The 14,297-nt window shown below is 41.8% G+C and overlaps 1 protein-coding gene across 2 annotated transcripts in view; it reads left to right on the top strand.

Annotated features, from left to right (window-relative positions):
* TEX9 (testis expressed 9) overlaps window positions 1-14,297 on the top strand; it is a 46,895-nt gene that overhangs the window by 7,442 nt on the left and 25,156 nt on the right. For both annotated transcript variants that reach the window (XM_034783829.1, XM_034783828.1), the window contains exons 4-6: window positions 3,576-3,652; window positions 12,175-12,223; window positions 13,636-13,718. In XM_034783829.1, the coding sequence (XP_034639720.1) occupies window positions 3,576-3,652; window positions 12,175-12,223; window positions 13,636-13,718 (209 nt within the window). The remainder of the gene's footprint in view (window positions 1-3,575; window positions 3,653-12,174; window positions 12,224-13,635; window positions 13,719-14,297) is intronic.

Genomic DNA, 14,297 nt, shown 5'->3' with positions numbered 1-14,297 from the left:
CTTCCTCAGCTCTCGTCCCCTAGTGCCCCTCCTCTACTTGCGCTACATTGATGACATCTTCATCATATGGACCCACGGAAAGGAGGCCCTTGAAGAATTCCACCTGGACTTCAACAATTTCCACCCCACCATCAACCTCAGCCTGGACCAGTCCACACAAGAGATCCACTTCCTGGACACTACAGTACAAATAAGTGATGGTCACATAAACACCACCCTATACCGGAAACCTACTGACCGCTATACGTACCTACATGCCTCCAGCTTCCATCCAAGACACATCATACGATCCATTGTCTACAGTCAAGCCCTAAGATACAACCGAATTTGCTCCAACCCCTCAGACAGAGACAAACACCTACAAGATCTTTATCAAGCATTCGTAAAACTACAATACCCACCTGGGGAAGTGAGGAAACAGATTGACAGAGCAAGACGGGTACCCAGAAATCACCTACTACAGGACAGGCCCAACAAGGACAATAACAGAACACCACTGGCCATCACATACAGCCCCCAGCTAAAACCTCTCCAGCGCATTATCCACGATCTACAACCTATCCTGGAAAATGATCCCTCACTCTCACAGACCTTGGGAGGCAGGCCAGTCCTCGCTTACAGACAACCCCCCAACCTGAAGCAAATACTCACCAGCAGCTACACACCACACCACAGAAACACCAACCCAGGAACCTATCCCTGTAGCAAACCTCGTTGCCTACTCTGTCCCCATATCTACTCTGGCAACAGCATCAGAGGACCCAACCACATCAGCCACACCATCAGGGGCTCATTCACCTGCACATCCACTAATGTCATATATGCCATCATGTGCCAGCAATGCCCCTCTGCCATGTACATTGGCCAAACTGGACAGTCCCTCCGCAAAAGAATAAATGGACACAAATCGGACATCAGGAATGGTAACATACACAAGCCAGTAAGTGAACACTTCAATCTCCCTGGTCATTCTATCACAGATTTAAAAGTCACTGTCATTGAACAAAAAAACTTCAGTAACAGACTTCAAAGAGAAACAGCAGAACTAAAATTCATTTGCAAATTCAACACCATTAATCTGGGCTTGAATAGGGATTGGGAGTGGCTGGCTCACTACAGAAGCAGCTTTTCCTCTCCTGGAATTGACACCTCCTCATCTATTATTGGGAGTGGACTACATCCACCCTGATTGAATTGGCCTCGTCAACACTGGTTCTCCACTTGTGAAGTAACTCCCTGCTCTCCATGTGTCAGTATATAATGCCTGCATCTGTAGCTTTCACTCTATGCATCCGAAGAAGTGAGGTTTTTACTCACGAAAGCTTATGCCCAAATAAATCTGTTAGTCTTTAAGGTGCCACCAGACTCTTTGTTGTTTTTGTAGATACAGACTAACACGGCTACCCCCTGATACCTTACAGTGAAATTAATTATAAATAAGTGAAACTGACTTGATTGATTTGCATTGTCCAAGTTGAGAGAAATACAAACAGTAAAGTAAACAGCATAATTAGTAATAGTGTTGTTATTAACAAAGGAGCTTGTTTAAAGCAAAAAGTATTCCTTTAACAAGGCAGTCACCAGGATCTGGACCAGGCAGACTGAAGACTGGCAACAGACAATATTCTTGTTTGCATCAAAAGAGAATCATAAAATCTCAACCTTAAGAAACAAATCAGGCTTGTTCAAGCAGTAACTAAGACAGCAAATAGGCATATTCCCCCAATTACTTACAGTATTGCAATCCATATCAAAAAGAGAAAAAGCTAAAGTCATACGCAGAAGTCCATAGTTCTTGAAGCCACTGCACAATTATTGGAATCACCAATCTTCATACCCACTAGGTATCACCTATTCCAGTAGCTCACCTGGACCCTGCAAACTGAGCCTAGCTATCCGGTTTCTGAAAAGAAGCAGCTGAAAGAGGCATTCAAAGTGCTATCTGTTTTTCTTTCTTCAAAAGAAACCTGCCAACTGGCTGTATTTCCTTATGTGGCATAAGATCAAAAACTGTGTGGGTAAAACTCAACCAGACCAAAGCTGACTACAATATCTCGTGTTGTAGAATTTCTCCAAGATAGCTAGATTTAAGACCCAGGAAAAGAAAGAATATGGACATCAAAAAACTCCTCAGAGCAGCAGAAATTAGAAGGTCTCCTCTGGTGCTCAGGTTCCCCCTTGGGATCTAAATCCAATCCTGGAAGTGTGAGTAAGCATCCTTTTAAACCATTACATAGTTCTCTATATCTATAAAGGTGGCATTTAGTGGCCATCATATCTGGCGGAAGAATCAGAGTTAGGAGTGCTATCAATTGATCAGTTTTCCATGTTTTAAGGCAAAATGATCCTAAGAACATATGTAGCCTTTGGTCCAAAGGCAAACTGTTGTGCAGTGCTCAAGTGATAGCTTGCCTCCTTTTTGTGTGAAGCCATCTCTCCCAAAGGAGAAATTGTGGCAGGAGGGCTCTGAAGAACCAAAAAGTTAAGGAAAACTTAGTCCCTGTATCATCTAGTAGTTTGGGGGCAAGAAAGCCTTCAAATCCATCACCTTCAACAGAGCTTTCAAGTCCATTCCTTCACCCCTTCAAATATTGAAGCCCACCCACCGAGATCAAAGTAGCATCATGGTCCCCAAAATCTCATTCCCTACAAAGAAATCTGTAAAATTAGCTACATGCTCTTCAGTACATACATTTTCCAAGTGCTAAACATCAGATATGCAAGTGTCCACAGAAACCTCCTTGGTGGAAGGAAGCTGTGTTGCCTCAGTAATCTAACAGTACTTTTGACTAGTAAGTTTTCTGTATATACTTCAATCTCCCCTTATGAATATTGCTTAAAACAACGACGACAATAACAATTCCATAGATGTGCAAACTTTCAGGTAACATTTTCCCCAGTAGTTAAGACAGTTAAAGCAAGAATAAAAATAAATAAGGGATGAAAATACCACATGGCTGTACTGGCATTGTGTGTGTAAGAACCCAGTGTTTCTTTGAAAGAAGCAGATATTGGATGTTTTTCATGGACTCAGTATTCCAGCCAACACTCTAGAAACTTCAAAGAAAAATGATTTACAAGTTCTGAATGTCTCTGGCTAAACTGATGTCTTAAAAAAAACGTGTCCGTGTTTTATTTATTTGGATAGAATTGGGAGAATGTAAATATTTTAAATTAGAAAGACTGGTTATTTCTTTTGCATAATCTGGAAAATAGGAAGTTTGTTCATCGACTGTGCATTATTATATGTTCTACAACATGTGCATAGGACACAAAGTTACACCTACAGTTTTCCCCAGGTTATTTTAAAATAGGTAGAAAGATTTCACATGAGCAAAAGCTAAATACCTGCTTTGAAGTGGAAGAACACTTGAGGCTGTCAGTGATATTTTAGGCTTAACCTTTCCTCTCTGGATTTGAGAGAGATAAGTTATCCTACCTACTACCCTCTTTGTTTCTGTCTCTCAAGTGTGGAAAGCGACAGCACTTTTGATTTTTGTGATGCTTGCTAATTATTGATTGTATGGTACCAACAGTATTTTCCTGTAATGGAAAACTTTCTTTCCTTATTAAAGAGAGATCAACAAGAGATACTATCAATACCGGTTTCAACACAGGTTAAATTGTGTGAAGATGATGACAAACAACTGAGGTAAATGCTTTGAAATTCCAAAATATTATTGGCTGTCTGTAATGGATATGGAGTCTTTGAATTTGATTCTGCAAACCCTGACTTGCACGAGTAATTCACTTGACTTGCATGGGCCTGCTTGTAGAAATAAGGAGCACTAATGTAAATAAGAGCAGGGTTTCTAAAACAGGGGTCGCCGCTTGTGTAGGGAAAGCCCCTGGTGGGCCAGGCTGGTTTGTTTACCTGCCGCGTCTGCAGGTCCAGCTGATCGCGGCTTCCACTGGCCACGGTTTGCTGCTCCGGGCCAATGGGAGCTGCTGGAAGCGGCGCGGGCCAAGGGACTCGGCAGGTAAACAAACTAGCCCAGCCCGCCAGGGCCTTTCCCTACACAAGCGGCGACCCCTGTTTGAGAAACCCTGAATCAGAGTTTGCAGGGTCAGGTTCCTATATTGCACGTAGTCTTTGAACACTAAGCTTCAGAGAGTAATTTTGTCAGGTTGCTACTGGCTTATTAAGTAGCGGTATTGCTGGCCTCTAAAGGACTTCTGCTTTGTTCTTTATTTGAACAAAATGATGGCTCAATATAGAGCAAAGTAGGGATGCAGTGTTTCATCACTATGAGGATGAAGAGGGACCAAACATAAGCCATGCCTGATAAAGTGAAATAGCAATAGCCATTTCATTATGCAGAATGCCAGATTTAGAAAGAATTTTAGGATACCCTCTGTAGGAGGGTGAGGGAGGAGTGACATGTCTCCTCCCTGCCTGACCTCAGCACCTACCCTCCTGGAAGGATCTGGGGAGGCAGTTTCCTTCAAAAAAGAGAGTACAAGAAGCTTTATGAAAGCTTGTCTCACTAACACACAGCCTGTTCAGGCTCGGGGGGGAGGTCCTTAAACTTAAAAAAGGAAATTCTCAGTTCCAAAAATCTGTTCCAGGGCATGGCTCTTTCGTCAGAGCCTGGGGGAGGGAAAAGCGTTTCTTCAGTCTCTCATCAGTTTACAGTTGCCCTGCCCAAGCTGACTCCATTGTGGCTTCAGAGTCAGTCCCATTCCCTCTCCTTGGAACTGCTTCATCTCCTGCTTCCTTCCCCGCACCAGGTCTCTCTGGTTGGCTCATTTAGCAAGCCTGCTCTAGGCTTCAAGTCTCCGGCAGGGCAGCTCCCTCTCACTCCTTTGCTCTTTCACACACTCCCCCACTGACTCTCTGGAGTTTAGAAGTATGGGGGTAGGAGAGCTCCTTTCAGTGACAGACAGCACACTTATAATTGAGCAATATACTGCTCTTCTTTGGGTGCTAAAGGAACAACTTAGTGCTGTTGAAAGTGTTATAGCTAAACTGCTGGGCACCATGGTGATTGATGTGTATAAGAACATAACTCGAGTTAACACATACCAAAGAAACTCATAACTGTAAAGATTTAGCCTGTTCTCAGCCAATTACATCAACAAAGGCATGATCTAGAAGCCTCTAGGACTGGAAATGCTTATGCCAGAGACCTAAACAGAGAGACATCCAGCTGGCACCCTGTGGAATGTGTGTCATTACATTATAACAGCAGGCATTATATTCTACTACAGCATATGTTTGGGCTCCATATGTGTACACCAGCTAACTCCAGAGTTTACAATTAACTATGCTGTTTATTTAGTCAGATGTATGTTACATAGGAGTGTCATTAGAAATAGTGGTTAGATTGAAGAGGTATTGGAGATGGTTTATCAACTCACCTCCCCAAACTGATAAAATTTCAAGTTTATGTCGCTGCTGATCTTGAAAGGGTAGTGAAAATGCAGTGTCACACTGTTTCAAATGTTGAGCTCTGATTGGGAAATTAGTTTGCCAAAGATTTTGATTTGATTGCTATTCATGACCATATAGCTCTAAATCAGAGAAATGAATAAGGGAGGCACTTAGTCCTTGTTTATACCCAAAGGGGTTTGCTGGAATAGAGGTACTGGTAGAGATATAGTGGCGCGCGCGCGCACACACACACACACACACACACACACACACACACACACACACACACACACACACACAAAGTGGAGACACAGCTTATAGTGGAAAAAGAATTCTTTTTTGCCAGCATAACTGAGTCTATGCTAAGAGTTGTGTTGACAGAGCTATGTTGGTTGCTTGTGTGGGGTATGGCTTAGCTAAGTAGAGTAAAACTACACCTGAAGTTTTTGGGTATGTGTGTGAGTACGTACCTCTGTGTTCTCTACTTGCCTAAGCCATGCATTGCTATTTTTAGCAGCGTAGTGTCCCGCTGCCTCTCTGCTGCTGTAGTCTTTCCCGACTACAAAAAAACCCTTCCCCAGCAAGGAAAGGTTCTGGCAGGGGGGAGGCTTGAGAAAAGACTCCATTAACTCCCTGTCGCTGGAGCCATTTGCCCGCTTCAGTGAAAGGCTCTGGCAGTGGATATCTGCTGAAGGCTTTGCTCACTGCCTCCCCTCTGCCAGAGTGTTTTACTGACATTTAGCTGTACAATGCAGCGTGGCTGCAGCCTGCTTTTCATAGCTACATGTACTCTACATGCTGCTGCCAGTGGTATGTAGTCTAGACATAGCCTAAAAGGGGTTGGGGAAAGAGGAGGAACTCTGGCCAGGAATCTCTAGATACAGTTGACCTGTCAATTACATAAGTAATTGAAAAGCTTTTAAGGCAACCACTGTTTGTATGTCCAGTGAACTTTTAGCTGAAAAAGAGAAAACTCCAGACTGTAGTGAAAAAATTATAAGCTATTGATAGCCATTAGAAGATGGAAGTTATAAAAACTAGGTAGTTGGACACACTGATTACCCTAGGATGAGCATCCATTGCCCTTCAAAAGGGGTTGTCTTTAACTCACAGTGTATTTCTCTGTACCAAATTATTTCAGTGTGTGGCTTTTTTTTGGAAGGGAGGGGGGGAACAAGAGGGGTACATATTATAATTTGAAAAATTGAATTAACAAATGGTAAAAGTAGACAGACAGCACCAGTTAGGCATTTGAGAGAGGCTGTGTTCTTTTCTGTATTTTTTTTTTCTAGTGGTCATTCTTAGTCTTTTGACAGATACAAAATCCAGGAGAAAAAACAGGTTAAGGATGGAAAGCAGTTAAATAATGGGCAGAGGAGTTTAATGAAAAAGATACTGAAGCAAAAAATCCTTGCTTTTTTAAAGCAAATGTTTTATTAAGTTAAAGGGACACTAAAGTGAGGCTAGGTGCATTTCTTTAAATCTACCTCAAGACGATTCTGAAGTATTTTATAGCATAGTCTCTTTTCCTCCAAGTTATTAATATTTTACATTGAGAAACAAAGCAACTATGGTGTTTACTCTAAAGGACCAGCTTTTGTTTACACTTTCACTCTTCAGGGCATGGCCAGGCACACAAGGGTGGGCAGTGGGTGTGCGCGCATGGCTAGGCATACTATAGGCTTTGAATAGGATTAGCGAACACAAAGGATTCACTCATGCACGCGCACCTCATGTTTATGTGCAGGAAAGCGATTGTAAACATTAGCTGCTATTTTGATGTGACCACCAGCCTAGGTACTTATTTGTGAACCTTTTGAGGCTTAACACTTTAATTTCACATCTCAAATGATTTATACAATCTTCATTTCTTAAGGATTAAAAAACCAAACAGGGTGGCAGGCAAACATGGGGAAATGAACAGTGCCTTTAAAATTAAATAGATTTGAACACTTTAGCAAACAAATTGAATTTTAGGTCAGAATGTCTAAGTACAGAGGTGTTAGGAACAAATTCACATGCTGATGAAAGGGATGCTCTTGTTTTCCCAAGAATAGAAGTGTTGCATTTTAATATTTCTGTAAGCAATATGTAATGGAATATTTTGTCAGCAGCTGTGGAGGAGGGCATGAATCCTACCCTTCCCTCAGTGATTGTAGCTAGCCAATAGGATGGGAATAGGAGGAAAACTGGGTAGGAAGACTATCTGTTCTCTGTGTCTGTTGCCACCCGCAAAAGAGATCCTCAGTCTGTAATCATATGATACTAGCAGCACGAATAGCCCCCTGAGATAGCTAGATCACAACTGTAAAAAACAAACAAACAAAAATCTTAGTCAGAAAACATGTTTGGAAGGACTTTCCAGTTCCTTGGATTAACAGTATCTAGAGCATTGTGCAGATAACACTTGTGTTTGTGAATAGGGAGGTTTGAATGTGAGTGTAGTTCCCAATGTTAGTGTAGGGTGAGCATAGAGATCTGTTTCTGTCTGGATTAGAAATAACCAAATGGAGGTAGAGGTGGTAAGAACTGACCTGAACCTTTGTCCAAACCAAGGTGTTTTCTAAACCTCAAAATATAAAGTTAAGGGAGTGCAGTTAACTTTGGTGTAAAATTTAAGTATTATGAAAACAAATTTTTATAAGCCTGCAGATGAACTATTTACTTGTTTAAAACATTGATAAAGTCATTTTTAAACAATCTACTCCAGTGGCTGAAATGCAAATATTGCAGCACTAAGAACCTGGAAGTAAAACTGATTTAGTGGATTTTCATTAGCCATGTGGAGATAAATGGAAAAAATAAGAAGCATAAGTAGTGAAAAGTAAAGTGGATTTTTTTTACTTTAAGATGTAATTAGTAACAATTATAACACATAATTAAGCTTAGTGTTTACTTTCTTCAAAATTTGCATTTAATGTGTGTCTACACTATACCTGATGACTCATTACCCAGAAAAGAATCCATTTTCTTTTTCCAAAGCTGCATTTCTCCTGTATTTAAGAAGAATAGTAAGATGTTGATTTGTCAATAAAATAAGCAGATATAATTCTGAACACAAGGAGCAGATATGTTATGCAAAATATTTTCATAGTCCTATTCTGGCCACACTTTAATCTTTCTGAGTCTGTTTCTCTGGCTATAAAATGGGTATAACAACTGTATAGGTTTTTGTTTTCTGACAATTATTTTCAGCTCTACTGATGAAAGACACTATAAAAAGGATTGGTATGTAATAGCACAGGGGTGGGCAAACTTTTTGGCCTGACGGCCACATCGGGGAACATAAATTGTATGTCAGGCCATGAATGCTCACAAAATTGGGGTTTGGGGTGTGGGCTCTGGGGTGGGGCTGGGGATGAGGAGTTTGGGGTGTAGGAGGGTGCTCTGGGCTGGGACTGAGGGATTTGAAGGGTGGGGGATCAGGGCTGGGGCAGGGGTGCAGGTTCTGGCTGGGAGTGTGGACTCTGGGGTGGGGCTGAGAGGTTTGGGGTGCAGGAGAGTGCTCCGGGCTGGGATTGAGGGGTTTGGAGAGCGGGAGGGAGATCAGGGCTGGGGCAGGGGGTTGGGGCATGGGGAGAGGCTCAGGGGGCACAGGTTTTGTGCGGCGCTTACCTCAAGCGGCTCCCGGAAGCAATGGCATGTTCCTTCTCCGGCTCCTATGCGGAGGCACGGCCAGGCGGCTCTGTACCCTGCCCCATCCACAGACACTGCCCCTGCAGCTCCCATTGGAGCGTGTAGGAGCCGGAGTGGGGCCATGCTGCGGCTTCTGAGAGCTGTGTGGTGCGGCCCCTGACCATGCGCACCAGCAGGAGCACTAGAGTGAGGCAGAGACACGTGGTATGGCCCCCAACCCAGCGCCCTGGCCGGAGTGGGGCTGAGCCGTGTGGTCTGGCCCTGGCTGAGCGCCAGAGCGGGGCCGAACTGTGTGGTGTGGCCCCTGACCCAGCGCCCCGGCCGGAGCGGGGCCGAGCCATGTGGCGCGGCTTGCAGGCCGGCTTAAAACAGCTCATGGGCTGTAGTTTGCCCACATTCCTGTGCCACAAGAATAAAAGTATTGGACTCTGAGACAGAATGCTCAAAGTTTAGGATCCTGCTAAAAATTGCAGTTTACTGTCGTTGACATTGATCTCGCTGGCATACCAAATCCTGTAGAGTAAACGGGGTATAACAGAGGGGTTTCATAAACAGCAGACAGATTGTATATAAAAAAAAGTTCTTTTCTTGGAGGGGAAAATAAAGATCTTATTTCCTTCTAAAATGTGTAAATTAGACACCAATCTTTTGCTTACAGAATCCTGCTGTGTTCCTAGAGCTCTGATTACTATTTGTTCAATTGCACTACGTTTTTACTGATAAGTAGTACAGCATGAGACATGACCCTCCTCTGTTTGATACTGCTTCAGGTAGAAGATAAATGGTTTTTGCGAAGAGAATAGATGCATCTCAACATGGACCATTTATCTGCAACTATCATGTATTTAAAGCAAAAAACAAAATACCAAACAATGTGCACTCCCAAACACACGTTTTTTTTTGTTACAGATATTCTCAGCAGTAACCTACAGGATATTGCCTTTTTCTTGAACATCTCTGGGTGGTCTTTGAGCGTGACAGGTGTCCTTGATCAGCCACAGCTTGGTGCTCTTAAACAGAGTATCTACTGTTAGGAAAGTTTGGCTTAGGAGAAGCCACCTGGAGTCAGTGGCACATGCATGTTGAAATTTCAGGAGAGAGCATAAGGCAAGCACCCTTAGTCAGTCACAGGGGAGAAATTTGTTACATGCTTAAGTCCAAAATGGTATTTGGTAGTACACCTCTGACAGCCCTAACAGGTACAGGTGTGACAGTTGGTTTAGAGTGGAATAAAAGGAGTAAAAAGATGCAGAGGGAAGAAAATTTCTCTAATTTTTAATACCAAGTAATAGGTGGCAGATGTGTCTGAAAACAATTTAAAAAAAAAAAGCATTTTACGGCCAGCAAACTCTCCTTTTTTTTTAACCTATTTAATTTGTAACCTAATTTTCAGCTCTCAATATCTGGTCAAATAGTTTAGGGTTCTCTGTTTCTGCCTGTAACAGTCAGGGAGCATCTTTAAGAGCAAGTGCTATGTCTCCAAGCATAATTTAGGGTTTGTCCATTTAAGACCAGGAACACTGGAAATGTCTGCAGGAGGGATTGTTTGGAGTTGTATGGCTGAGGGAGTCAGGCAACCAGCCAAGACTAAAAGAAAAAGCCTGTGGTTCGCTGGAAAGATGGGGAGTGGAAGAAAGGCCTAGGGTTGGACTTGTCATAGCAGAAGGCAAGAGAGCTGGGAAAATAGTCAGAGGCTGGTGGAATAGAGATAGGAAGAGGCCTGTTAGAGATTTAGGAACAGGGCAGAGAAGGAGTCCAGGAAGGGATATTAACATAAGGAAGTAGCAAGGGCAAAACAATGTGGATGGCCATTCATATCTGATCATTTTACCCAGTTGGAAGCCAAGGGGGATATCTGCGTCAGCGTTCCTACTCTGGGTTCATCCACTTTCTTCCTTTGGTGGTCCTCTGACTCAGCAGTGTTGGATACCTGATATGATTTAGCCCTTTGGCTAAGTCATGCAATTCCTCCATCGCTTCTGGAGGGGCCAGAACAAGTCTAAAATCATCTTCCGGCCTTCCTCAAAACACACAGTTCTTCCCATGATTGCTCAGGGTTCACCTTCATAGGGCCACACAATGTCTTCACTCAAGATGGACTGCACTTCCTTTCCTAGACTCCCTACTAGGATCAGCAATCCTTTTGCCCTATTGGTAGAAGGCTGTAGAAGGAGATAGGGGCTTTTCCCCACCTTTGCTGAAATCCCAGTTCGCTAAGTGAAAGTGTTAACTTCCCACCATGCTATTTTGTCCAGGTTATTTTCTTCTGATTGTACCATCCTCAGGGTCTTTTGATGTCCTGGCCCTAGGCACCTCCTAGGCTTTTTCACAGTTCTGTTCAACCAGGTTTCCTGACTGTCTTATCAAGCTTGTTACCATAGAAAGACCAACCGTAGGTGATATCTCCACTCCCTACCTAGCCCACTGAGCCACAGACTTTTAAAATATGGTCTTGGAAAGTCACATGGAACACCACAAGTCACATGATCATCACCAATCCCCACATAGCACTCCCTCCTCCCCTGTTTAGTTAGTAGTGTTGTTTACTAACAGACCTCTTGAGTAGAGGCTGAGAATAGCATCACCACATTTTTTGTTATTTATGCAAACAATGACCTTTAAATAGATGTACCATACCAGGAGCATCCTGTGTAAGTGAGATATATGGGGGAATAAAACCTATGTCCCTGTGTGTGGGATCAGTCAGGACTACAATTCTATCCCTTTATGATCAGCAGTGAAGGAGGCTTAAGAAATGGGTAAGAAATCACATAAATAAGTTATTTGCAGGGTTTTTTTTTTTAATTTGCTTCCACAGAGATGCATTGGGAATTTAATTCATCTCAGCCTACCACATGGTAAACTATTTAAACTTTCTTTCACTGATCAGCCTTTAGTCTTGATCTTCTTTTATTCTTTATCATTGAAGACACTGAATTCCCAAATCAACTGGATTTATTGGATTAAAATAATTTTAGTAAAAAAAGCAGTTGGTGCATTTTCTCCAATTTTACGTTCACTTTTACTGTTTTGGTCTGATGTATGTAAAATGTCAGAACCAGCAGAATAAAAAGCACAGTTCATTTTGGAATATTTTTTCTTTAAGTATTTGTTTTATTATGAGTTTACAAAACAATTTACTTTCGTTTTATTTTTCTTTTCAGAGATGTGCTTTCTCCTGAACTGCCAATCCTTACACTTTCGCATATTAAGGTACTGAAACTCTGCAAACTTTGCTCTTTAATGGAATTACCAGATATGTCTGGTATGTCTACCATTCTAGAAACTGTACTGAGTGGTGAAAATCTATGGGGTGTTTAAAGCAGAAGTCTGGGAGATAGGATTCCTGGGTTCTATTTTTGCAAATTGCTGTGCTACTGACTTGCTAGGTCACCTTACACTAGTCACTTAGGCCTGGTCTATGCTAGAACATTGTCAGCTTACCTATGCCACTCGGATGTGAAAAATCCACACCCCTAGAGCAGCATAGTTCAACTGACCTGACCTCCAGTGCAGACAGTGCTAGCTCAACATAGTTACTGCCTCTCGGGGAGGGGGATTACCTATTGACAGGAGAACCCCTCCTGTCAGCATAGTTAGTGTCTACACTGAAGTGCAATAGTGATGCAGCTGTGCTGCTGTAGCATTTTAAGTGTAGACAAGCTCTTAGTTTCTGGGCCATATTTTACTCCTATGTAAAATGGAGCTATTATTTCAGTATGTATTTTGAGATCCTTAGATTAAAGGTGACACGTAAAATTTTATAATACTGCCTTTTTCTTAGACAAAATTTTTGTGTATTTCTTCTCTTGTCAGTGTAATGTTAATGGCAATACTGTTATTTTTCAATTAAAGTCCTCTTAAAGAAGTTAATGAGCAAAATAACTGGATATTATGAGAAGAAAATAATGGATAAAAAAGGCCAGGAACAAATGCAAAGACTCACTAGCCTCTTAAGCTTTAGCTACATTGCATCCTTTAGGGATTCAGCTAAAGTTTCCACAGTGTTTCCTTTAAGAAAGACCATAGCAAAGAAAGCTGATTCTTGGAGACTCTTAATTTGGGAGTAAGCTCAGAAAGTTACTCAGTAACTTTACTGCAGAAGAAAGATCTAGCAAGACTAAAAATATGCTAATTCCATTGGTGACTTAGAAGGGGTGGCAAACGCTGTCAACAGCAATGTCTGTTAACTTGAGATTGTACTCATGAGCCAAGTGTATGATGGATTCAGCTTGGTGTCTAGGTGGAATAATCTTGCTTATTTAGTTGTAGTACATTAGAAGTGTTTGTACATTAATGGCTCAGTAACAGTTGTGTACCTTATTTGTGCATACTTATGATTGCACATGCAAGTCAGTTTTGAATGTGCAAATAAATAGGTGTTTAGTCACTTGTACATGCAGATAACAAGTCTGCACATGCAGTAGCAGTAAAAACATTTGCAAATTAGGCAAAAAAAGTTTTAGTTTCTTGGGTGTCTCAGGCTTTGAAAATCAGACTGTTCAAAATATTCCTTTTGACTGTCATAGTTTGACTACAGGAAAATGGAAAAATAGTTGTGCTAGAAAAAGTGTCATGGTTTCAGTAGTCAGGATCATATTTATGATAATACCTTTTTCCCCTAGCAACCAAACAAGAAATCTGGTTCCATGTCTACAGCTCAGAACAGACCACACTCTGGCAGTAAGGGAAAGAGAACAACTTCAAGGTACATTAATTGTACACTGCATTTATTTAAAATTTATACTCTGGTAATGAAACGAGAATAGTTTTAGTTGATTTTTTTTATATTGATACACATTTATACAAATATACTTTGTGTCTGAAATGTCTTATAGTTTACTTAATCCTATTTCTGCTCTATGCTCGCCTACATAAAGCAGCTGGAAATCTTTAATGAGTAGCCATGGTTAACACTACAGCAATGAAACTGTGGCTTATCACAAATTTAAAACAAAGGACTGGTCAAGGCTGTGATTTAAACTTTGTCTCAATGAAAGAGGAATAAGCAGATCTCTACCTATTGGTCCTGGTTTGGAAAGCATTCTACTAGAGGCACCTGGAATGAATGCGCTTGAGCACAGCAGTTCAGAGTAATTGCAGCTGAAAAAGGGGAAGAGTAAGGCCCATAGGTCCCAAAGGCATCTATCTACATATTTTAGTGTGCCCATTACAGTGGTATCTGAGCTCAAGATTCACCAAGATGACAGATAAGAGGCAAAGATAGGGGCAAAATTTGTAGGGTACTTTAATATTGTGAGAAGTTTTGATTGATGGAGGTAGGGAG

The sequence above is a fragment of the Trachemys scripta genome, chromosome 10 (assembly GCF_013100865.1).
Source record: "Trachemys scripta elegans isolate TJP31775 chromosome 10, CAS_Tse_1.0, whole genome shotgun sequence".
In the NCBI taxonomy this organism is placed as follows: domain Eukaryota; kingdom Metazoa; phylum Chordata; order Testudines; family Emydidae; genus Trachemys; species Trachemys scripta.
The sequence above is the reverse complement of the archived record's forward strand: the minus strand, read 5'-3'. Positions and strand labels throughout refer to the sequence as shown.